At 42.9% G+C, this 25,866-nt stretch overlaps 1 protein-coding gene across 1 annotated transcript in view; it reads right to left on the bottom strand.

Moving 5' to 3' along the window:
* The window catches only part of LOC113663729 (gamma-aminobutyric acid receptor subunit gamma-3), a 134,262-nt gene that overhangs the window by 11,744 nt on the left and 96,652 nt on the right, over positions 1 to 25,866 (bottom strand). Inside the window, exons 5-6 of the mRNA XM_047814416.1 lie at positions 24,056 to 24,138; positions 6,061 to 6,198 (exon numbers count right to left, since the gene is read on the bottom strand). Coding sequence (XP_047670372.1) covers positions 6,061 to 6,198; positions 24,056 to 24,138 — 221 coding nt within the window. The remainder of the gene's footprint in view (positions 1 to 6,060; positions 6,199 to 24,055; positions 24,139 to 25,866) is intronic.

The following is a 25,866-nucleotide window of genomic DNA, read 5'->3' as shown; positions in this document are numbered from 1 at the left end:
TAATAAACAATTATATATATATATATATTATATATATATATATATATATATATATATATATATATATATATATATATATATATATATATATATTAAGGGAAAACACCAAACCCTGCCACCTAAAACTAACCCTAACCCCACCCACAAATCCTAACTCCACCCCTAACCCTAACAACAGCCCTAACCCCACCATTAACCCCACCAATAACCCTAACTCTACCCACAAATCCTAACTCCACCCCTAACCCTAACAACAGCCCTAACCCCACCCCTAACCCCACCACTAACCCTAACTCTACCCACAAATCCTAACTCCACCCCTAACCCTAACAACAGCCCTAACCCCACCCCTAACCCCACCACTAACCCTAACTCTACCTACAAATCCTAACTCCACCCCTAACCCTAAACCCACCCTTAACACCACCCACAAATCCTAATCGTAACCATTAAATCTTTGTATATTTGAGAAAAGAAACAATACAAAGACCGGGCTGATAGTGAATAAGATATAAGAGTGATAAGAGATACTCCTCGTGTCTATACTGGTGTTAAATATTGAGATATCAGAAAAATATAAAAAGTAAATCAGTGTTTATTATCAGAAGACAAAAGTGGTAACAGTGTTGCTATGGTTACAGTGTGATTTGCATTTAAAAAAAAGGAGAACGTATTTTTCAGCATTTCGTCAGTAATAAACTGCCTTGGGGCCTTTTCACACATTATTTTGGGGGGCGGGGCTTGTAATGATTCCTTCTGATCTGTACATTGATTGATTGCACAGTTCCGTACATTATTCATCAAAAACGGTGTGAGTACACTAGATGACAAACACGAAGCGTTGCATAGCAACACACTCACGTGACTTCAGCAGACTCTCTTATCAAGGGAACAGTACAGCATCACATGTACAGATCTGAGCAGTGGAAGGTTAAGGGTTAAGGGTTACAATGCTCGATACGGATCTTACATTGTGTAGTAATTTGACTAATATTAACAATCATGGCGTGAATCATGAAGCATAGCTTTTTATTTTAGTTTTTTTTTTCATGTCTATAATAATTTCCCTTGATTTGTTTTGACTCTTTCACAAACGCTGGAAACAGAAGGCAGAATGTTCTTTTAAGCTAATTATATCTTTTTTAAATAATGAAGGCTTCTTAGCTTCCAGCCGTGAGAGGAACGGGCTCTGAAAATGAACCTTTAAGCCTATAATTATTCTCTCAGTAGGAAAACTGGAGAACCTTTAAGGGTTCTAAATCGAAGGTTCTGTGCAGAGATGGATTGAAAGAGAAAGGTCAGCTCTCGCAGTCTTTCAGGATGGTCACAGAGCTCAAGCTGTCTGATTATAATGTTAAAAATAACAGAAATGTCACCGGGCGTCGTTATGTGGTGGTGGTGGTGGTGGTGAGGTGACTTCCTGTTGAACGGCTGGTAACATTACGTTTAATATACAGAGCCACGGACTGCAGTTCTAGAAAAACACACTTCACTTCAAAGGGGCGTTTGTTCTACTTCAGGAACTGATTATTAAGATTAAGTTTGATTTGATTGATTTAAAAATTCTTGCTGAAATAAATAAATAAATAGATAGATAGATAGATAGATAGATAGATAGATAGATAGATAGATAGATAGATAGATAGATAAATAGGTAAGTAAGTAAGTAAATGTGTCTATCAGCAATTTATTTGAATTTATCACAGATATTAAATATTTTTTAAATATATTTCATTCATTCATTCATTCATCTTCTACCGCTTATCCGAACTTCTCGGGTCACGGGGAGCCTGTGCCTATCTCAGGCGTCATCGGGCATCGAGGCAGGATACACCCTGGACGGAGTGCCAACCCATCGCAGGGCACACACACACTCTCATTCTCACACACACACTCACACACTACGGACAATTTTCCAGAGATGCCAATCAACCTACCATGCATGTCTTTGGACCGGGGGAGGAAACCGGAGTACCCGGAGGAAACCCCCGAGGCACGGGGAGAACATGCAAACTCCACACACACAAGGCGGAGGTGGGAATCGAACCCCCGACTCTGGAAGGTGTGAGGCGAACGTGCAACATTTAAACCCTTTTTATTTTAACAAAAATATAACAATTATTATTATTATTTTTTTAATTATTTAATATTTTTATATTATTTTAACTTGAGCTTTAAATACAATAATGTTTAACACAGCCACATGGAATAAAAATCATTTGAACGATTAATTTAAATCAATGATTTAAAAATGGGTTTTTACTTTACAAAAAAAAAACATTATTTGAATTTATTAAAATAAAACATTCAAATTAAGGAGGTATTTAATACAGACAGTCGGAAGCGGTTTTGCGTGTAGTGACGGATTAAATAAATTGATAATAAATAAAAACGTATTTCACGGTCAGTTAATTTTCCGCGTTCACTAATTTCTCACTAATGTGAAATAGGAAGATAATTAATAAAGTCTAAGAGGTGAGTGTAAGAGGAAGTGATGTCATCTTCCATCATTCAGATCATCTCAGCATCTGCAAACGATCACTTTTTTTTTTATTCATCACCAAGGTTACAGAAAATCTATTATTCTACCCTTCTTTCAGTTTTCCTCTTTTTATGTTGAAATTGCTTTTAGAAAAAAGAATGAAAGCCACGTTTTTATTTTAATTTTATTTAATTTTGTTGCATTCTGGCCTTTTTAGCGCAGACACTGTTGATGGAAACGTCTTCGCTTTTCTCCTTCTCTCTGACATTCTTCAGCTGACGTGCGGTGAATAGCGAGCTCCTTCTGTTCCCCGTCCAATACGCTGCTAAAATAAATCCTGCGTCCTCGCTGAAAGCCTGTTATTCAGCGTGTCTCTGTCAGCTTCTGAGAGCTGGAACAACCTCTGACACTTCACTCTATACTTTATTAAATCCAGACTTTTCACTAAAGGTTAACGTGCTGCTAATTAAAGCGGGCACCAAAAAGTTACTTATAGTTTCTAAAGGAAGTAAAAACAACAAAAAAAAACCATGTTTCTGTTCTCTCGCTTGACTAAAATACTGAATACTGTGTTTATATTCCACTTGGTCTCGGTCAGAGGGGATCAGTTATAAAGCACTATGACTGCGACATTCACATTATTTATGTGCTGTTTACTCAGACCTTTATTTGACCTAAAACACAGGACACGGGTCACAGGACACGGGACACAAGACACAGGTCACAGAACACAGGACACAGGTCACAAGACACAGGTCAAAAGACACAGGAAACATTACACAGGACACAAGACACTGGTCACAAGACACAGGACACAGGTCACAAGACACAGGTCACAGGACAGAGGTCACAGGACAGAGGTCACAAGACACAGGAAACAGGACACAAGACACAGGACACAAGACACAGGTCACAAGACACAGGTCATAGTACACAGGTCACAGGACACAGATCACAAGACACAGGAAACAGGACACAGGACACAGTACACAGGTCACAAGACACAGGACACAGGACACAAGACACAGTACACAGGTCACAAGACACAGGACACAAGACACAGGACACAGGTCACAAAACACAGGTCATAGGACACTGGACACAGGTCACAAGACACAGGTCATAGGACACAGGTCACAGGACAAAGGTCACAGGACACAGGTCAGAGGACACTGGACACAGGTCACAAGACACAGGTCATAGGACACAGGTCACAGGACAAAGGTCACAGGACACAGGTCATAGGACACAGGTCACAAGACACAGGTCATAGGACACAGGTCATAGTACACAGGTCACAGGACACAGATCACAAGACACAGGAAACAGGACACAGGACACAGTACACAGGTCACAGGACACAGATCACAAGACACAGGTCACAAGACACAGGACACAGGACACAAGACACAGTACACAGGGCACAAGACACAGGCACAAGACACAAGACACAGGACACAGGTCACAAAACACAGGTCATAGGACACTGGACACAGGTCACAAGACACAGGTCATAGGACACAGGTCACAGGACAAAGGTCACAGGACACAGGTCAGAGGACACAGGACACAGGACAAAGGTCACAGGTCAGAGGACACAGTACACAGGTCCCAGGACACGACACAGTACACAGGACACAGGTCAGATGACATAGGACACAGGACACAGTACACAGGTCAGAGGACACAGGAAACACTCCTTCCACAGAAATACAGATGATTAGTGTGTGAAAACTCAGCAGCAATTTGTACCAATTTATTTCGCACTGACATTTCATGGTAAGGACGTGTGTAAGCTGTGTCATGTTCACACACTCCATTATTATGCCCAAGCAAAATGTCACAGCAGCTTTACTTTATCAGCTGACATTTCCTCTCAGAGCAAAACTCATAATAAACAACATCCTAAAAATAAACACACCTTAGATTTAGAAAACAACCATAACCCATTCATAAAACATACATAATAACTTTCAGCATTCATAAGACACTCATAACACAATAGTAACACATTCATAACTTTCTGCCTTCATAAGACACCCATAACACATCCGTAACACATTCATATTCACTTTTGGCCTTCATAACACATTCATAATAACGTTCAGCCTTCATAACACAATCATAACACATTCATAACACATTCATATTCACTTTTGGCCTTCATAACGCGTTCATAATAACGCTCAGCCTTCATAACACATTCATAATACATTCATATTCACTTTTGGCCTTCATAACGCATTCATAATAACTTTCAGCCTTCATAACACAATCATAACACATTCATAACACATTCATATTCATTTGTGGCATTCATAATAACTTTCAGCATTCACAAGACACTCATAACACAATAGTAACACATTCATAACTTTCTGACTTCATAAGACACCCATAACACATCCGTAACACATTCATATTCACTTTTGGCCTTCATAACACATTCATAATAACGTTCAGCCTTCATAACACAATCATAACACATCCATAACACATTCATATTCATTTTTGGCCTTCATAATGCATTCATAATAACTTTCAGCCTTCATAACACAATCATAACACATTCATAACACATTCATATTCATTTGTGGCATTCATAATAACTTTCAGCCTTCATAACACATTCATAACACATTCATATTCATTTGTGGCATTCATAATAACTTTCAGCCTTCATAACACAATCATAACACATTCATAACATATTAATATTCACTTTTGGCCTTCATAACACATTAATAATAACTTTCAGCATTCATAACACGTCTTCACTTTCGGCATTCTTAACTCATTCATATTTATTTTCATCCTCCATTCATATTCTTCTTGTCCTTCTCTCCCACAGATACCACAGCTTCTACTCAGATCCCGTAACTGAACTTCTGCTCCTCCAGGTGATTCATCTCCAGGTCAGGATCTTGGGATCTTCTTACACAATGATCTCAGTCACAGCTCACAACCTGAAGGTAATCATGGACACTCAGCTGTGCTTTTCCTCACATGTAGTTAATGTGACACGTTCATGTCAGGTTCTTCTCCATAACATCAGAAGTACTTGGTTGTGTTTCTCCACACAGGCTGCTCAGGTGTTTGTTCAGTCTCTTGTCATGTGGAGACAGGACTACTGCATCTGTCTCTGTCAGGTCTTCACCTGAACATGATCTGTTATCTGTAAATGATCCAAAATGCAGCTGTGTGACTTCTTTACAACCTGATGAAGTTCTTCCACTGCATAAGTTCTTCCACTGCATAAGTTCTCCACTACATAAGTTCTCCACTGCATAAGTTCTCCACTGCATAAGTTCTCCACTACATAAGTTCTCCACTGCATAAGTTCTCCACTGCATAAGTTCTCCACTGCATAAGTTCTTCCACTGCACAAGTTCTTCCACTGCACAAGTTCTCCACTGGCTTCCAGTAGCTACACATCCGATTCATGGTTTCCATCCTTTTACTTTCCTCATGAGTTTTTTTGTCCCCGCACACACACACACACACACACACACACACACACACACACACACACACACACACACACACACACACACACACAGAGGAGATGAGTGAGTTACCTGATGTGGTCTTGAGGACATCTGTGGTGTTCCTCAGCCCCATGAAGTCAAACTGATAAAGTCTCCAGGATTTCTGATCTGCTGCTTCTATTGAATTCTTCTTCCACTTGTATATCATTTCATCTCGGGGGTATCCATCTATAATCACACACACACACACACACACACACACACACACACACACACACACACACACACACACACACACACACACAAACATGAGGCTGTTGTGATAAACGTGTGGACGTGTGAAGCAGGTGAACTCCAGAAAAACCTCAGACTGAAACAGCAGCTTAGAATAAATACTATGTAACATTCGACTTGTAATGTCTGATTAAAAACTCAGGGCTTTCTTTGTTTTATATTTCTGTCTGTCTTACTTTCAACAACACAACACAACACAACAACAACAACAACAACAAGAACACAACAACGACAACACAACAACAACACAACAACAACACAACAACAACAACACTACAACAACACAACAACAACACTACAACAACACTACAACAACACAACAACAACACAACAACAACACTACAACAACACTACAACAACACAATACTACAATAACACTACAACAACACTACAACAACACAAGAATACTACAATAACACAACAATACTACAATAACACTACAACAATACTACAACAATACTACAACAACACAACACTACAACAACACTACAACAACACAACATTACAACAACACAACGACAATACTATAACAACACAACAACACAACAACACTACCAAAACACAACACTACAACAACACAACAAAACTACAACAACACTACAACAACACAACAACAACAACACTACAACAACAACACTACAACAACACAACAACAACACTACAACACTACAAAAACAACACAACAACAACAACACTACAACAACACAACAACAACACTACAACAACACAACAACAACAACACTACAACAACAACACAACAACACTACAACAACACAACAACACAACAACAACAACACTACAATAATACTACAACACTACAACAACACAACAACAACAACACTACAACAACACAACAACAACACTACAACACTACAACAACAACACAACAACAACAACACTACAACAACACAACAACAACACTACAACAACACAACAACAACAACACAACAACAACACTACAACACTACAACAACAACACAACAACAACAACACTACAACAACACAACAACAACAACACAACAACAACAACACTACAACAAAGTAAATAACACACACACAGATTACAGCACCGATCAGGATTACGGCTTAAAACCCAAAACTTTCTCACTATCCAAACCTTGAGCTCCATCTCAGTGCATGTAAAGTGACGTGACATACGGCTAAGTGCGGTGACACACACTCAGAATTTGTTCTCTGCATTTCTACCCATCTACCCATCTCTACCCATCCAAAGTGCACACACACACCGTGAACACACACACACACCGTGAACACACACACACACCGTGAACACACACACAACGTGAACACACACACAGCAGTGAACACACACACAACGTGAACACACCCGGAGCAGTGGGCAGCCATTTATGCTGCGGTGCCCAGGGAGCAGTTGGGGGGGTTTCGGTGCCTTGCTCGTAGCCGGCCCGAGACTCAAACCCACAACCTTTGGGTTAGGAGTCAAACTCTCAAACCATTAGGCCACAACTTAAGTGCTAATGAGCACCTGGTGGAAATTTATTAACTCCATAATCCTCTTAATAAGCACCCAGTGAAGCACTAGAGCAGTGACCTGGACTAAGGCAGAAGATAAAACAGGACACTGTGTCAGGACCTTCCCCGGACACGTTGTGTTCACGTATCTGCCCCGCCCTGGTCTGATTCCTAGCTGCCTCAGCACCCCTGTTCCTTACGTGTCTAACTGTCTTCCCCATTTATCTGTCCTCCTTGTGTCTTTGTCTTGTCTTCGTGTGCTCAGTCTTGGTTGCTGAGTTTCAGTTATCTTCTCCCCAGTATGTCCCAGTCATCATGGTTTTTAGCTCTGAATCTTATCCACCAAGATCTTGTTCTCTAACACAGTGCTATTCTCTAACATCTGGTCCCTGCAGGAACATCTCACTGCAGTCTGAGGAGAACCAGAGAGGGATGAAGGTAATGGCTGAGGAGGAAGTCCAGTGTTTGGTGTGAGATGGTGATGATGGTCCCAAAAAACTTGACCACTTCTGAGCTGGAGATCATGAGGGACACAAGCTCCAAGATGTTCTTCTGTAGATTGCTGAGGAGCAACTACAGGAGTGTCAGAAGCAGACATGATGGATCTGATGGAGCTTTCTGTTGTGGTGCAGATGTTGGTGTAGAGTAGACGAGTGGCCAGAGAAGTTCCTGAATGAAAGTTCAGCTGGACAACACACACTCTACACTTTATACACACACACTCTACACTTTATACACACACACACTACACTTTATACACACACTCTACACTTTATACACACACTCTACACTTTATACACACACACTACACTTTATACACACACACTACACTTTATACACACACACTCTACACTTTATACACACACACTACACTTTATACACACACTCTACACTTTATACACACACTCTACACTTTATACACACACTCTACACTTTATACACACACTCTACACTTTATACACACACACACTACACTTTATACACACACTCTACACTTTATACACACACACTCTACACTTTATACACACACACTACACTTTATACACACACTCTACACTTTATACACACACTCTACACTTTATACACACACTCTACACTTTATACACACACACACTCTACACTTTATACACACACACTCTACACTTTATACACACACTCTACACTTTATACACACACTCTACACTTTATACACACACACACTACACTTTATACACACACACTCTACACTTTATACACACACACTACACTTTATACACACACACTACACTTTATACACACACACTACACTTTATACACACACACTCTACACTTTATACACACACACACTACACTTTATACACACACTCTACACTTTATACACACACACACTACACTTTATACACACACACACTACACTTTATACACACACTCTACACTTTATACACACACACACACTCTACACTTTATACACACACTCTACACTTTATACACACACTCTACACTTTATACACACACACACACTCTACACTTTATACACACACACACACTCTACACTTTATACACACACACACTCTACACTTTATACACACACTCTACACTTTATACACACACACTCTACACTTTATACACACACTCTACACTTTATACACACACACTACACTTTATACACACACTCTACACTTTATACACACACTCTACACTTTATACACACACACTACACTTTATACACACACACTCTACACTTTATACACACACACACACTCTACACTTTATACACACACACACTACACTTTATACACACACACTACACTTTATACACACACTCTACACTTTATACACACACTCTACACTTTATACACACACTCTACACTTTATACACACACTCTACACTTTATACACACACTACACTTTATACACACACTCTACACTTTATACACACACACACACACACACACACACACACACACACACACACACACACACACACACACACACACACACACACTTTAATCCATGGGTTTTTGTCATTGGAAGCATTATTTTTGCTTTAAATAACATCCTCACTCACTGGCATAAATATCTGAGCCTGTTATTGGTCCCAATTTTGATGGAATTGAATAGAAATGAACTGAATTGCTGTTAAACTAAACGCTACTAAATTCACACCACAGGCTCTTCAGACTGTGTGACATAATCCCCACTGTGTTATTACACAGATAAGACTGTCCGCTTTGTAGTGACATCAGAACAATGTGTGTGTCTGCTCCACAGATGAGGAGTTACTGTTCAGTTCGCAGTGACTGAGCGTGTGATCCACTCAGTTCATTAGCAGAGCGCTCACACACAACGACTCTGTTAAGGCATGACAAAAGTAAATAATCTCATGTTCGGTTCACTTTCTGCTCTTATACTGACGTTCAGTTCCACAGCTGAACGATGACATCACCAGATTCATGCTACGTCTCACTCTGTTACTTTATTTAAAGCATGAATGTGTGTGTTCTTGGGAATAAAGGACACTTTTTCCAGAAATTTCTGTCTGCGAATCATCATCACCTTCAGGGTTGCCATGTCACAAACTGCAGAATCCTCCAGAAAATCTATAGTACAATCCCATTCCTCTCGCTCACCTTTACACACCTGTACACACCTGTACACACTATTACACCCCTAAATGCCCCTGTACATCCCAGTACACATCTGTACACACTATTACACCCCTATATGCCCCTGTACATCCCAGTACACATCTGTACACACTATTACACCCCTATATGCCCCTGTACATCCCAGTACACACCTGTACACACTATTACACCCCTATATGCCCCTGTACATCCCAGTACACACCTGTACACACTATTACACCCCTATATGCCCCTGTACATCCCAGTACACACCTGTACACACTATTACACCCCTATATGCCTCTGTAGATCCCAGTACACACCTGTACACACTATTACACCCCTATGTGCCACTGTACATCCCAGTACACACCTGTACACACTATTACACCCCTATATGCCCCTGTAGATCCCAGTACACACCTGTACACACTATTACACCCCTATATGCCCCTGTACATCCCAGTACACACCCTTGGACACCTTCATACCTGTACACACCTCTCCAGCCCTGTACCCTTGTACACAATTGTGAACTCATATACACACCTCTACACATCTGTACACACCTCTACACACCTCTACACATCTGTACACACCTGTACACATCTCTACACATCTGTACACACCTCTACACATCTGTACACACCTCTACACATCTGTACACACCTCTACACACCTGTACACATCTGTACACATCTGTACACACCTCTACACATCTGTACACATCTGTACACATCAGATGGACAGACCTGTCGAAGCCGACCTGGAATCTACAGTAACTCAAACACGTCGTGTTGAGAAGAAAGTCATCTCAAAACTCACAGGACTTCACTACTGTTTGCCAACAACAACAATGACAACAACAACAACAACAACAACAACAACAACAACAACAACAAGAGTGTAACAGAACATTACACCTTTTTGTGAAATCTTTTAAAATGAGCTCACACTCGGCTTTCTTGTTAATTAGTCCGAGCTCCAGATCGCTCTAAACCCTGATTATTATCAGCATCACACCTGATACCAAAATGTCTTCCAGCCCGTCACATTTGTCCCATTCGCCCTTCATTATTAAATGTCCTCTGGTTTGATGGCATAAGAAATAAGCAAATTCCACTTAATCAGAAGAGAGAACAGACATCGCTATGGAAACTGTTTCAGCATCGTCTGGCTGCAATGAGTGATGGATGAGTGATGAAGCCAAGCCTGGTGGGTGATATAGGGAAAGGGACAGAGAGGGGGGGAGAGGGGGGAGAGGAGAGAGAGGGGGGGAGAGGGGGGAGAAAGAGAGAGGGGGGAGAAGGGTTGTTTAGGTTTTTTTTTATTTTTCATTTTTCGGAGAATCTACCTATAACTATCATTAATATCCATCTATTCTCCTTCTATATAGATTCATATATTTATGTTAGGATCGATGAGATTATTTTCGTTTTTATCTGATTTTTCTCTTCTCTCTCTCTCTCTTTTCTCTCCTCTTCTCTCTCTCCCTCTCTCTCTCCCTCCTCTCCTCCCTCTCTCTCCTCTCTCTCATCTCCCTCTCTTCTCCTTCTTCCTCTTCTCTCTTCCTCCTCTCTCTCTCTCGCTCTCTCTCTCGTCTCTCTCTCTCTATCTTCTCTCTTTTTTTTTTCTCTCTCTCTATCTCTCTCTCTCTTTCTTCTCTCTTTCGCTCTCTCTTTTCTCTCTCTTCCTCCTCTATCTCCACTCGTCTTTCTCTCTAATATCTCTCTGCTTCTCTCTCCTTTTCATCTATCGCTCTCTCTCTTCTCCATCTCTATTCCCGCTCTCTCTTCCTCTCTCTCTCGCCATCTTCTTTCTCATCGCGTCTTTTGCGATCTCTATCTCTACTGCTCTTTTCTCGTCTCTCTCTATCTCATCTCTTTTCTCTTCTATCTCACTCTCATCATCTCTCTCTCTCTCTCACTTTCTCTCTCGCTCTCCCTCTAGAGAGAGAGAGAGTAATGTCTAGTGCCATGTCATTACTACACTAGACCAATCTTCAGGACATGGCTATAACATCCTCAGGTGGCTTCATCTTGTTTTGGCTTCTCACTATGTTTAGCATGTTGTCCTGGACTCAGGGGCGTGGCCCAGGATCGTGGGCCCTGTGCACTGTGTGGGGCCCCATTTCACTTTATTTAATGTTAATGTAAAATGAATAGACATTAGTACATTAACATTTGTATGACTACAGACAGGACATGATGACTCAGTGATTTAGTAACCACTTGTGAATTACAGCCTTACAGCATTAGTATAAGTTTATCATGTATAAAACAGTATAACAACGTGTCCCTTACGTTCATGTCAGTGCAGCAGCGCCGCGTATCATATCGTCATCATAACATGTCCGAACCTTTATAACAGATGGAACAACTCAGTATCTTTTTATAAAAAATTGCAGTTCACTTTCTGTGGCTGTTTCGGGAACAGAGTGTTATGTGCTTCAGAGTGTTATTGTTTTATATTCACATTTAGTCTAGCAGTTGTTCAGTTAGTAGTACGATAAGAACATTTATCACACGCTTGGAAAATAGTTGTGTCTTATGACTAGGAATAGAGACGATCGTGCGGAAACTTAGCAAGCATTTATTTTCCTGGCTAGCACTGACATCGTGCTTTAGATCTCACCTGCTCAAGGGCGTCGATTTGGGTAGGGACGGTAGGGACATGTCCCTACCAATATCCAGGGAACATTCAATTGTCCCTAGCAATAATTCGACCAAGCCTATATATATATATATATATATATTTATATTTATACATAACCACTGATATCCGTCTGTGTCTTGTGCTTTTTTACTTATTTCATTTAACATTTATCTATAAAATCCTGTCTGTTACATGACAATGTAAATGTCAATTAGTATAATAATATATTTTGTTTACTAGCTAGTGACATTCACATTAAACAGAGAATTAGAGCCTGTGTTTATAAAGTAGGGTCATTTCGATATACTTGGTCTTAAATATATATATATATAATTATGAATATGAATACTTTTGCCTTGTCTAAGCTGTTTGTTTTTTTGTTGAAAGAGTTTGTTTGTTTGTTTGTTTGTTTGTTTGTTTGTTTGTTTGTTTGTTAAAACACAAAGTCAAAAGATTCACTCAAATAAGTCGTCTGTTGAAAACCAACTTAAGTCATTTACTTTACAAATGAACTTTTCAAATAATACCAAATGTCCTCTTTCCCATTCGGATCTATTCCTTTGTTTTTATTTATAATAAATTTAAAAAAAAAATGTTGATACCTAGCATATGCTCATGGGTTTTCATGATATTTTCATTAGCATGCTAGCTTCATGTGAATTCATTAATCTGTTAATAACATGCTAATTCATGTTAATATAAAGACTTGTGAGGAGTTGTTTTCCATCATTTTGTTTTCTTTTCCTCTCCTCCCTCTCCTTTCTTTTCTGATAGCCAGATTTTGGTTTTGACATCGTGTGCAACGGCGGCACGAGTATCGCGTCTCTCAACACTCTCAACGGAACACTCACAACCCCCGCCGTATCATCCACCAAGTCCGCGCACTCTCTACTATCCCTCACAGCCAATGCGCGCTTCGCATCGCTTCTAGGCAACTAATAACTTTATGTCCAGTCTGTGCATTGCTGCATGCCCCCCGAGGTGGGAGGGGTCTACGTACATTCGTGTCAAAGCAGCGGAGAACTAGAAGTAGCACATAAGCGCGACTGTCAAATAGATAATAAAATAATAACATTAATACAAATTATAAAATGATGGTCGAGGGCCCCTTACATGCCAGGGCCCTAAGTACTCAGTCACCCTCCCCCCCACACATACTTACGACACTCCTGCATGGACAACAGCATGTGTTATGATAAAAACAGCGATATGAAGTGCATCAGAAGGCAGGGGTGTAAAATTCTGAGAGAAAAGCTCTAGAACCTGAATCAGTGGCAACTGAGGGTGGAAAGATGGAGACCGTCTCCATCCCTAGTGTTAGATTTCTGTCAGCCAGTCAGATTTTTCCACTAGTTTTTAGATGATGTCAGTAAATGTGTCCATCACAAGCCTATACCTACTTTAATGAGGTCTGAAGGTTAAATACAATCAGCAAAAGGCTATAAATGTCAGTGGCGGTGTGTAAGAGTGTGTAATTAGCATAAACACTACAAGGCTGTAGTAGAGGAGTTTACTCAGTGATGGTGTTGAACGTCCCAGACATCTTCTGTTGTCCTCTTCTTTAGCCTCTTGTTTACTTCATAGCCACTTCTTTACGACACGTAAAAGCATCAGGAGTTTCTGCACCATACCATTCAGTTTAAAAATGTCCTTAAATACACGATACACTGAGTTATTATTCTGTATGTTAATCGCACCGACATTTATTTTCAGCCATAAAACAAGCCTCGAAGCTGGAAAGGTCATTTTCTAGCCTTTACTTTGACAACTAGTCCACCGTTTGTTTTGGAGTAGTAAATATTAGCAGCTGTGCTCTTTACAGTGGGCCTTTTTACACCCGGTCACTTCCTGTGTTGTCTCTAATTCCATAGCTATCTGATGTGTTAAACTGTCCCATTTACATCAGACCACATAAACGCGTCTCGGCGAATCGGATATCGATCCGATCTTTCTACTCCCGCCCAAAATGCTAATATATTTGCCCTCATTTCCAGGGTAACTGTAACAGAACACACTTTGGTGTACGCGGTTTTCAGAACGCGATCAAACAGAAGACGTAAAAACCGGTTACGACGTTTATGCTACAAAAAACAGCGTTTACTGTTTGCTGCGTTTTCGCCCGCGGCAGCAGCGCGTTTTAAGCCCCGACGAGACGCCTGGGTGAAAGATCACCTGCGAGTGACGTCCTTCCGTTTGGGAGGAGTTTAGCGCTGACGTATGTGGCTCGAACAACCACATTCATTTACACCTGTCCAGTTTCATCTGTAACGCGTCCCAGACCACCTCCTGAAGGGGTTTGTACCATCGGGTTTATATCCAAAACGTTTCAGAGGGCATTTAGATCTGGTCTTTTTACTGTCGGGTAGATATCGGATCACAGAAAACACAGGAAGTGACCAGGGGTAGAAAGCCCCAGAGAGAGAAGTCTGAACGAGGTGCTTAGCTACTAGATAAAAGAGAATGAGGAAGTTCAGAACCTCAGAGATGCAAACCCTGAGAAATTTATCAGTTCCTCCAGGAATCCATGGGGTTATTTTTGTGATTCGAATTTGTGTCTTTTGTGTTTTTTGTGTATATCTACTTAAACTGATGAAATCACACACACACACACACACACACACACACACACACATAGACACACACACACACACACACACACACACACACACACACACACACACACAATTCTTCTGTTAAACTCCTAGCGGAGAAGGAACATCTCTGGATCTGGATTCATGTTCCACACACGTGAACGGAAAAGGGATGAACGTCACACGACGTCTCGGAAATAATCTGCGGAAAATCAGCATCGTTTTGAGAAACCGCAAGATTCTCTTGATTCCTGACGGAAGTTATAAAGTAAAACACTCCAGAGCGGAGTTTCATAAACCCCGGGAGAAAACGCCGTGCTTCTAAAACCACCGGAGCGGAGCGACGAGAAGCTGACGTTAAACTCGGTGCTAGAAGACGACAAGAGAGAACTACAGAGAGAACCTCGTTATCTACACAACCACAATCGGCCTAAACAGATCACATGACGAACCAAAACCGAGGAAGTTTCAAGCAAAAGTTCTGATCTGTTTCTGTGTTAAATGTCTGAGATCAAAAGAACATCGGCACTTAAAACAACATCATCGTCTTCATCGTCGTCGTCATCGTCGTCGCCGTCCCGCTCTTTGAATCGTGCGCCTAATTAAAGCAGACGTCTGCAGGGAAAATGTCCTCCGTTTGTTTGGTTTAGTTTTGATGAACAAGCTTTAAAAAGAAACACACAAACAAGCGGAGGAGAAAATCCCGTTTCTGAGCTCGGATCGTCGGCGACGGTGTCGATAAAGTGCAGCTGAATTGAATCGGGAAGCGTGGACGGAATTTTCGCTGCTCTCTAACGCTGAAGCTGCCAGACGAATTGTTTAGTCACATATTTGGAGACTCGACTGCCAAATAACACGGGCGGTAATGAGGACAGCCACCTTCATACATATGCATGTATGCAAATTCAGCCTGGATTCTGGGCCCTAAAAAAAATCTGTAGCTGCAAAGCACCGAATCAATTACAGCAAGTCAAGAGTAGCAACAAAGTAAAAACAATGCTAACTAATGCTAATGTTAGCGGGATAGCTAACTTTCTGCTGGTTTTAGGCTCTCCGTACATTTTTTTCCTAGCACTAGCAACCTATGCATGAATGTAGCTGCTAATACTTAGCTTAAGCGTTACTTAGCTGACATGCTAGGATTAATGCAGTTCGGCTAGTTCCGCTGTTAGATGATATAAAGGTTGTTTGGGCTTTAGCTAGCTTGTTTGAAGAATCTAGGTGCTAATAGAAAAAAAAATAACATAAGTATGTTAATGTATCTTTAGCTAGCTAGAGGAGACGTATCTTTGGCTAAGCTAAGAAGTAAGCTAGGTAGAATAAATGTTTTGGTTTTTTTTGCTTAGCTAGTGGACCGTACGCTCAACAGGCTAGCTCAGTGAGCACAGCGAAAGGAAATGGCTATGACTAACAAGGAAGTGTGCTAGAGTTCATGGGAGGGGGCCCTCTAGTGGTGTGGAGGTGAACTGTCTCTGACAGATGGAACAGTAGAAAGCTAAAGACACCGACGTGTCGAATGTCCTTTTTATCTCTGGAGCGTAGTTGTTTTTGGTTGTTGAATTGTTTGTTAGATTAATTATTTAAAGCGTAGCAGCCCTGGGATGACTGAAGCCCCCCGAACAATCTGATCCCATGTTGATTACCTCACACTCCTTAAGATCTTTAACATCATCCTGAACTTATGACATTTAATGAAGATCAGATGACTGATTTGTCTCCAGCTTATTCAGTCTATATGATCTCTTCTCAATCCGAGTGTCTACATGAACATTCGGAAACTTTATGATTAATAATCTCCAGTAAATGTGTTTTGGTCTGAATTGAAATCTCATCGCTGCTTTTCCTGCTTTATTGGGATCAGCTTTGCTTTACTCGGAACACAATTAGCTCATTAACCTGCATTTATTTGATCACATGTGAATAGCTGTGAATACTGATCGAGAGGCTATAAAGCTTCAGAGCGACATTCATTCATTCATTCATTCATTCATTCATTCATTCATTCATTCATGTTCTACCACTTATCCGTGACCTAATGGTTAGAGAGTCTGACTCGTAATCCTAAGGTTGTGGGTTCGAGTCTCAGGCCGGCCATGATTGAGATGCCCTTGAGCAAGGCACAGAACCCCCAATTGCTCCCCGGGCGGCGCAGCATAAAATGGCTGCCCACTGCTCCGGGTGTGTGTTCACGGTGTGTGTGTGTGTGTTCACTGCTGTGTGTGTGTGTGTGTGTGTGTGTGTGTGTGTGTGCACTTTGAATGGGTCAAATGCAGAGAATGACTTCTGAGTCTGGGTCACCGTACTTAGCTGTACGTCACGTCACTTCCGCTTTCACTTTCGCGGGTCACGGGGAGCCTGTGTCTATCTCAGGCATCATCGGGCATCGAGGCAGGATACACCCTGGACGGAGTGCCAACCCATCACAGGGCACACACACACTCTCATTCACTCACACACTCACACACTACGGACAATTTTTCCAGAGATGCCAATCAACCTACCATGCATGTCTTTGGACCGGGGGAGGAAACCGGAGTACCCGGAGGAAACCCCCGAGGCACGGGGAGAACATGCAAACTCCACACACACAAGGCGGAGGCGGGAATTGAACCCCCAACCTTGGAGGTGTGACGCGAACGTGCTGTTTGCTAACTAAAGGTGGATGTTAGGAAAGTGTTATGGTGTCTGTGATGTCTCAGGGCAGCTCAGTGTTTGTGGTAAAAGCAAAAAAACACAAAAAAGAATATGAAGAATTTCCAAATAAACCAAATAAGGGGCAAGAGCATGCAGTCAAACTGATTTAAACGGGTAATTATTCAGACGAGAAGCACAATTTGGATGCATTACTCCCGAATCGAAGGCTCTCGGTCCTAGCGTACGTCTGGCTAATTCCTGACTCTGTCCCTCTTATACGCTGCTCTTATAGGAAGGAGACGCCGCTGGGTGAGTTCGAGTCCATTCATCGGTGGCCTGATGTTTAATGTGCTTCCTGTCAGGGCTGTTGAGTGGGGTGGGGCAAAGCAATTCTCTCCGTTAATGGCACTTCGGTGGCAGGACTGACTCATGCTCAGTGTGGAGGAAAAAAATCCTTTCCATCATTCTGGCAAGCATTAAAGAGGAACACGGGTCAGGAAATAATATTCATCATCCATCCAGTCCAGAAGCACTGACCGCTGTGGCACAGGATTCTCTTACATCTTCCAAACACATCATCTGACAAAGACAAGTCCATGGAGACGTCATCCAGCACACTGATTAGGAGAAGGACGCCGGGTGGAGACGTCATCCAGCACACTGATTAGGAGAAGGACGCCGGGTGGAGACGTCATCCAGCACACTGATTAGGAGAAGGATGCCGGGTGGAGACGTCATCCAGCACACTGATTAGGAGAAGCACGCCGGGTGGAGACGTCATCCAGCACAATGATTAGGAGAAGGATGCCGGGTGGAGACGTCATCCAGCACACTGATTAGGAGAAGAACGCCGGGTGGAGACGTCATCCAGCACACTGATTAGGAGAAGGACGCCAGGTGGAGACGTCATCCAGCACAATGATTAGGAGAAGGACGCCGGGTGGAGACGTCATCCAGCACAATGATTAGGAGAAGGACGCCGGGTGGAGACGTCATCCAGCACACTGATTAGGAGAAGGACGCCGGGTGGAGACGTCATCCAGCACACTGATTAGGAGAAGGACGCCGGGTGGAGACGTCATCCAGCACACTGATTAGGAGAAGGACGCCGGGTGGAGACGTCATCCAGCACACTGATTAGGAGAAGGACGCCGGGTGGAGACGTCATCCAGCACACTGATTAGGAGAAGGACGCCGGGTGGAGACGTCATCCAGCACACTGATTAGGAGAAGGACGCCGGGTGGAGACGTCATCCAGCACACTGATTAGGAGAAGGACGCCGGGTGGAGACGTCATCCAGCACACTGATTAGGAGAAGGACGCCGGGTGGAGACGTCATCCAGCACACTGATTAGGAGAAGGACGCCGGGTGGAGACGTCATCCAGCACAATGATTAGGAGAAGGACGCCGGGTGGAGACGTCATCCAGCACACTGATTAGGAGAAGGACGCCGGGTGGAGACGTCATCCAGCACACTGATTAGGAGAAGGACGCCGGGTGGAGACGTCATCCAGCACACTGATTAGGAGAAGGACGCCGGGTGGAGACGTCATCCAGCACACTGATTAGGAGAAGGACGCCGGGTGGAGACGTCATCCAGCACACTGATTAGGAGAAGAACGCTGGGTGGAGACGTCCATTTACGAACAGCCCAAGGCTTCTGAGACTCACTGGCTCTAATAGAATGGTCTGAGAAACCAAGCTGACTTCTGAACCCCACTGAAAGCTCCTACACTGGACATGTGAACATCTGACCTGGACCATGGAGCAAACCTTCAGAGGTCCCGTGGAGGCCATGCCTCAGAGTCAGAGCTGTTTTAGATCAACAACTAAAAGGCAGGAGGTTTTAATCTCATGCAAAGAAGCTGGAGATGAGAATGAGAAGGTCCACAGCTCAGTGGTATAAGAAGGAACTCGTCTAAAATCGACTCTGAAACAGTGACGCTGTGCTGCACTCGGCTTATCTGCTGCTCTGACTTTGTGCTTGAGAACTATTCTCCTCTGCAGCAACGTGTGAAATATTAAAACTATGGGTTTGGCTGATGTTCCTCTGGAGATGGAGATCACAGCTGATGTTCCTCTGGAGATGGAGATCACAGCTGATGTTCCTCTGGAGATCACAGCTGATGTTCCTCTGGAGATGGAGATCACAGCTGATGTTCCTCTGGAGATGGAGATCACAGCTGATGTTCCTCTGGAGATCACAGCTGATGTTCCTCTGGAGATGGAGATCACAGCTGATGTTCCTCTGGAGATCACAGCTGATGTTCCTCTGGAGATCACAGCTGATGTTCCTCTGGAGATGGAGATCACAGCTGATGTTCCTCTGGAGATGGAGATCACAGCTGATGTTCCTCTGGAGATCACAGCTGATGTTCCTCTGGAGATCACAGCTGATGTTCCTCTGGAGATGGAGATCACAGCTGATGTTCCTCTGGAGATGGAGATCACATCTGATGTTCCTCTGGAGATCACAGCTGATGTTCCTCTGGAGATGGAGATCACAGCTGATGTTCCTCTGGAGATGGAGATCACATCTGATGTTCCTCTGGAGATGGATATCACAGCTGAGGTTCCTCTGGAGATGGAGATCACAGCTGATGTTCCTCTGGAGATGGAGATCACAGCTGATGTTCCTCTGGAGATGGAGATCACAGCTGATGTTCCTCTGGAGATGGAGATCACAGCTGATGTTCCTCTGGAGATGGAGATCACAGCTGATGTTCCTCTGGAGATGGAGATCACAGCTGATGTTCCTCTGGAGATGGAGATCACAGCTGATCTACACACACGTGGACGCTAACCTTACATTTCACTGTAGTTCACTTTATTTAAATAGCAGCGTGCTGAATTCTGCAAGAAGGAAACAATGAGGGTCGTCACCTGGGAGATAAGAGCAAGGGATGAGGATGAGGATGAGGAAGATGTTGCAATGCCTAAAGGAATATTTAACATTTCCTCTCTCTCTCTCTCTCTCTCTCTCTCTCTCTCTCTCTCTCTCTCTCTCTCTGTCTCTCTCTGTGTCCCCCCCTCTCTCTGTCCCCCCCCGCTCTCTGTCTCTGTCCCCCCTTCTCTCTCTCTCTCTCTCTCTCTCTCTCTCTCTCTCTGTCTGTCCCCCCCTCTCTCTCTGTTCCCCCTTCCCTCTCTCTGTCTCTCTCTGCCCCCCTCTCTGTCTCCCCTTCCCTCTGTCTCCCTCTCTCTGTTTCTCTGTCTCTCTGTCTCTGTCCCCCCTTCTCTCTCTCTCTCTCTCTCTCTCTCTCTCTCTCTCTCTCTCTGTCCCCCCTTCCCCCCCTCTCTCTCTCTGCCCCCCTTCTCTCTCTCTCTCTCTCTGCCCCCCTTCCCCCCCTCTCTCTGTCTCTCTGTCTCTGTCTCTCTGTGTCCCCCCCTCTCTCTGTCCCCCCCGCTCTCTGTCTCTGTCCCCCCTTCTCTCTCTCTCTCTCTCTCTCTCTCTCTCTCTCTCTCTCTCTGTCTCTCTCTCTCTCTCTATCCCTCTCTCTCTCTCTGCCTCCCCCCCCCCTCTCTCTCTCTCTCTCTGTCTCTCTGTCTCTGTCCCCCTTCCCTCTCTCTCTCTCTGTCCCCCCCCTCATCTGTATTCCAGACAGATTTAGGAAACGCTGTAGGTCTTCGTCTGGCACTTTCTTTCAGCTAGCGAGACGATGAAGAAAAGCGGAGCCGCTCGGATCTCTGTGTGTTTCTCAGCATCTGTGTAATGAGGGTCGTCTCCACGGGTTCAGCACTGAGAACAAGATCAATATCTCAGTCCATGTTTATAACACACGACTTTCCTGAGACTCTCCCGGAGCTGGAAATCAGGGAGGATGTGTTTAGATCCAGACATTAACACCGTTCGTAGCATCTTAGCCGTACAACATCAAACACCACCGTCATTAAATCATCTAGAAAGTCTTCACTCAAGGTTTATATGGAATAGAGGACAGGGCTCATAGAAGACTCACACTTCCTGGATTCTGATTGTTCAGAAGGTTGGTGAGGCATCGTAGAGTGAACATCAGTGTGTAATAACAATCCTCAGGAATTTTACACTTAATAGATGGAAAGACTTCACCACAGATTTTAGTGAACCAATATGAAACCATTGATGCCTTTGAGTCCAACTGTCTGTGCATTTGTGCACCAGGCAATGCGCCTATGTGTGTAACCGCATTGGGCAGCAACCTGGGCAAATAATAACTCGACCAATCAGAGCGCCAGTTTAAACCTCTTCAACGCTACAAGCTGAGAGCCGTTAAAACGATGTGGTTTTCATCTGTCTCTGTCCGTCTTCTTCTTCTTACAGTGAATGTTTTTTTTACAAGTGAGGACTTAACGTTTCTAAGGTAAATGGCCAAAATCGTGAATTTCATCCATTTTAATAATCCTGCCGAACCACAGGCGTCGTTAGACTCCTTTACTGAGGCGTGTGCCCAAGTGTCCGGTGTTGTGCCTCGAGTTTAAGTTTTACACACAGATCAAGTTTTACTTTATTTGCCAGTATTTATATAGGAAACGTAAGTCATGTCTGTAAACGCATCGCCGTCGTACTTTAACGGAAAAGACAAACTGGCGCGAGGACACAGACGTCAATATCCGCGAGCGTCCGTGTCCCTTTTATAGCACGCGGTCATGCTATAACATGACGAAACTAATGTCACTTTTTAAATATCAGTCGTATTCTGACTCGATCGTTACTGATCACATCTGATGGACATCAGATTTTTTTGTGAAAAGCAGGGACATAGAAGCAGAAAGTAGAGATGATGAGGGAGGTGTTATTATATGATCAGAACCAGAGTGAAGTCTAGAGTCTTGCATTATTACTGAGAACATTAACACGTGTGTGTGATGTCAGATATGAAGTTACTGTTTAGTTCATTACATCTAATTTATGGCAATACATAAAGAGTTATTAAAATACTATGCAGATATTATACACAAACGCTCATAATGTTCTACTCTTTATTTTAGTAGCAGCCAAGTTTTGTTATTGTACTTTCTGTACATCAGTAATGTAAAATGCAAAGCTGCTTACATGCCATTTGTGCCTTAAAACATATTAATAATGTACAAAGTGTTTTCACACAAATGTGCGTGGAAACCTGTTATGAAAAACATGAGAGTGTGTGTGTGTGTGTGTGTGTGTGTGTGTGTGTGTGTGTGTGTGTGTGCCTTGCAGTTAGTAATACACATGATGTCAGATGAGGATACTGACAGAGAGGGAAGCAAATCTAAACAGAAGCGAGTATATAATTATATATAAGTTTAAGTTTTACGCACAGGTAAAGTTTTACTTTATTTGCCAGTATTTATAAAGGAAAAATATAGTAAAACGTTGTGATGTGTGAGCTTGTGAACTTAATCAACACTGACCAGCAAATGTGCCTGACCTCGCGCCGCGTCGATGCAGTAAGTTGCTACTCAAAACTTTTTTCCAAGGTTGGCAGGTCTGCGGTCATGTGACCTACAACAACGAGCGCTTATAAATACAATGCACTCTGAGTCGATTGAAACGAGGTGTGTGTTATACACGGACGTAACGATGAACAGGTGTACACGACATAGACACGCCCGTCTACAGAGATCAATCACCTTAAACATCAAGAGAACTAATCCTGCTCATATAGAGCTTATGACAGGTTTAAGTAGGCTGACTAAAAAAGATGTATTTATCTTTTAAAACCAGACTGGAGTGAAGGCTGGACTGATAGACTGGCTGTTCAGAGTGTGTGTGTGTGTGTGTGTGTGTGTGTGTGTGTGTGTGTGTGTGTGTGTGTGTGTGTGTGTGTGTGTGTGTGTGTGTGTGGACACTTACAGCTGGAGAAGATGAGTGGGCAGGAGTGTTCATCCATGGGGAAGTTATGGAGCTGCAGCTGACACTCAGCGTTTATAGTCAGCCTGTCAGGAAAGACAAATGAAAACACAGAAGAAAAAGTAGAGTAAAAGCAAAACATAATAAAAAAGCAAAATTTGTGAACAGATGTTTGCCTTCAATTAAATCGGCTTTAATCCCACGTTATAGCATTTCTAATTTATTACATAACGATCCGCTCTCTGACGATTACAACAGCGAGCCGTGTTTCCGAACTCACGCTCGTTATAATTAATCGAGCGACCGAAGCAGACGACTAGAAGTGCGGTCGCATTCGTTCTGCAGTTCTGACAACTGTAAAAGCTGAAGGATTGGAAAAGGAGGTTGCAGAAGAAACATGGGGTTTATTTATCCAACAAATTCTACAATTTGGTCAAAAAAAATTGATAAATAAATGAATGTTCACACAAAGTAATAATATAAATAATCAAAAGAAAACAGACAAGAGACTAAAAATGTTTTGGGACGTGTTAGGTGTGTTTGGGTGTAGGTGAGGGTGTATGACACAAAGAGGTGTTAGGTGTGTTTGGGTGTAGGTGAGTGTGTATGACACAGTAGGTGTGTTTGGGTGTAGGTGAGTGTATGACACAGTAGGTGTGTTTGGGTGTAGGTGAGTGTATGACACAGTAGGTGTGTTTGGGTGTAGGTGAGTGTGTATGACACAGTAGGCGTGTTTGGGTGTAGGTGAGTGTGTATGACACAGTAGGTGTGTTTGGGTGTAAGTGAGTGTGTATGACACAGTAGGTGTGTTTGGGTGTAAGTGAGTGTGTATGACACAGTAGGTGTGTTTGGGTGTAAGTGAGTGTGTATGACACAGTAGGCGTGTTTGGGTGTAGGTGAGTGTGTATGACACAGTAGGTGTGTTTGGGTGTAGGTGAGTGTGTATGACACAGTAGGCGTGTTTGGGTGTAGGTGAGTGTGTATGACACAGTAGGTGTGTTTGGGTGTAGGTGAGGGTGTATGACACAAAGAGGTGTTAGGTGTGTTTGGGTGTAGGTGAGTGTGTATGACACAGTAGGTGTGTTTGGGTGTAGGTGAGTGTGTATGACACAGTAGGTGTGTTTGGGTGTAGGTGAGTGTGTATGACCAGTAGGTGTGTTTGGGTGTAGGTGATTGTGTATGGACACAGTAGGTTGTGTTTGGTTGTATTTGAGTGTGTATGACACAGTCGGTGTGTTTGGGTGTAGGTGAGTGTGTATGACACAGTAGGTGTGTTTGGGTGTAGGTGAGTGTGTATGACACAGTAGGTGTGTTTGGGTTGTAGGTGAGTGTGTATGACACAGTAGGTGTGTTTGGGTGTAGGTGAGTGGTGTATGACACAGTAGGTGTGTTTGGGTGTAGGTGAGTGTGTATGACACAGTAGGTGTGTTTGGGTGTAGGTGAGTGTTTATGACACAGTAGGTGGGTTTGGGTGTAGGTGAGTGTGTATGACACAGTAGGTGTGTTTGGGTGTAGGTCAGTGTGTATGACACAGTAGGCGTGTTTGGGTGTAGGTGAGTGTGTATGACACAGTAGGTGTGTTTGGGTGTAGGTGAGTGTGTATGACACAGTAGGTGTGTTTGGGTGTAGGTGAGTGTTTATGACACAGTAGGTGTGTTTGGGTGTAAGTGAGTGTGTATGACACAGTAGGCGTGTTTGGGTGTAGGTGAGTGTGTATGACACAGTAGGTGTGTTTGGGTGTAGGTGAGTGTGTATGACACAGTAGGCGTGTTTGGGTGTAGGTGAGTGTGTATGACACAGTAGGTGTGTTTGGG

Source organism: Tachysurus fulvidraco, chromosome 5 (assembly GCF_022655615.1).
Source record: "Tachysurus fulvidraco isolate hzauxx_2018 chromosome 5, HZAU_PFXX_2.0, whole genome shotgun sequence".
Lineage (NCBI taxonomy): Eukaryota > Metazoa > Chordata > Actinopteri > Siluriformes > Bagridae > Tachysurus > Tachysurus fulvidraco.
The sequence above is the reverse complement of the archived record's forward strand: the minus strand, read 5'-3'. Positions and strand labels throughout refer to the sequence as shown.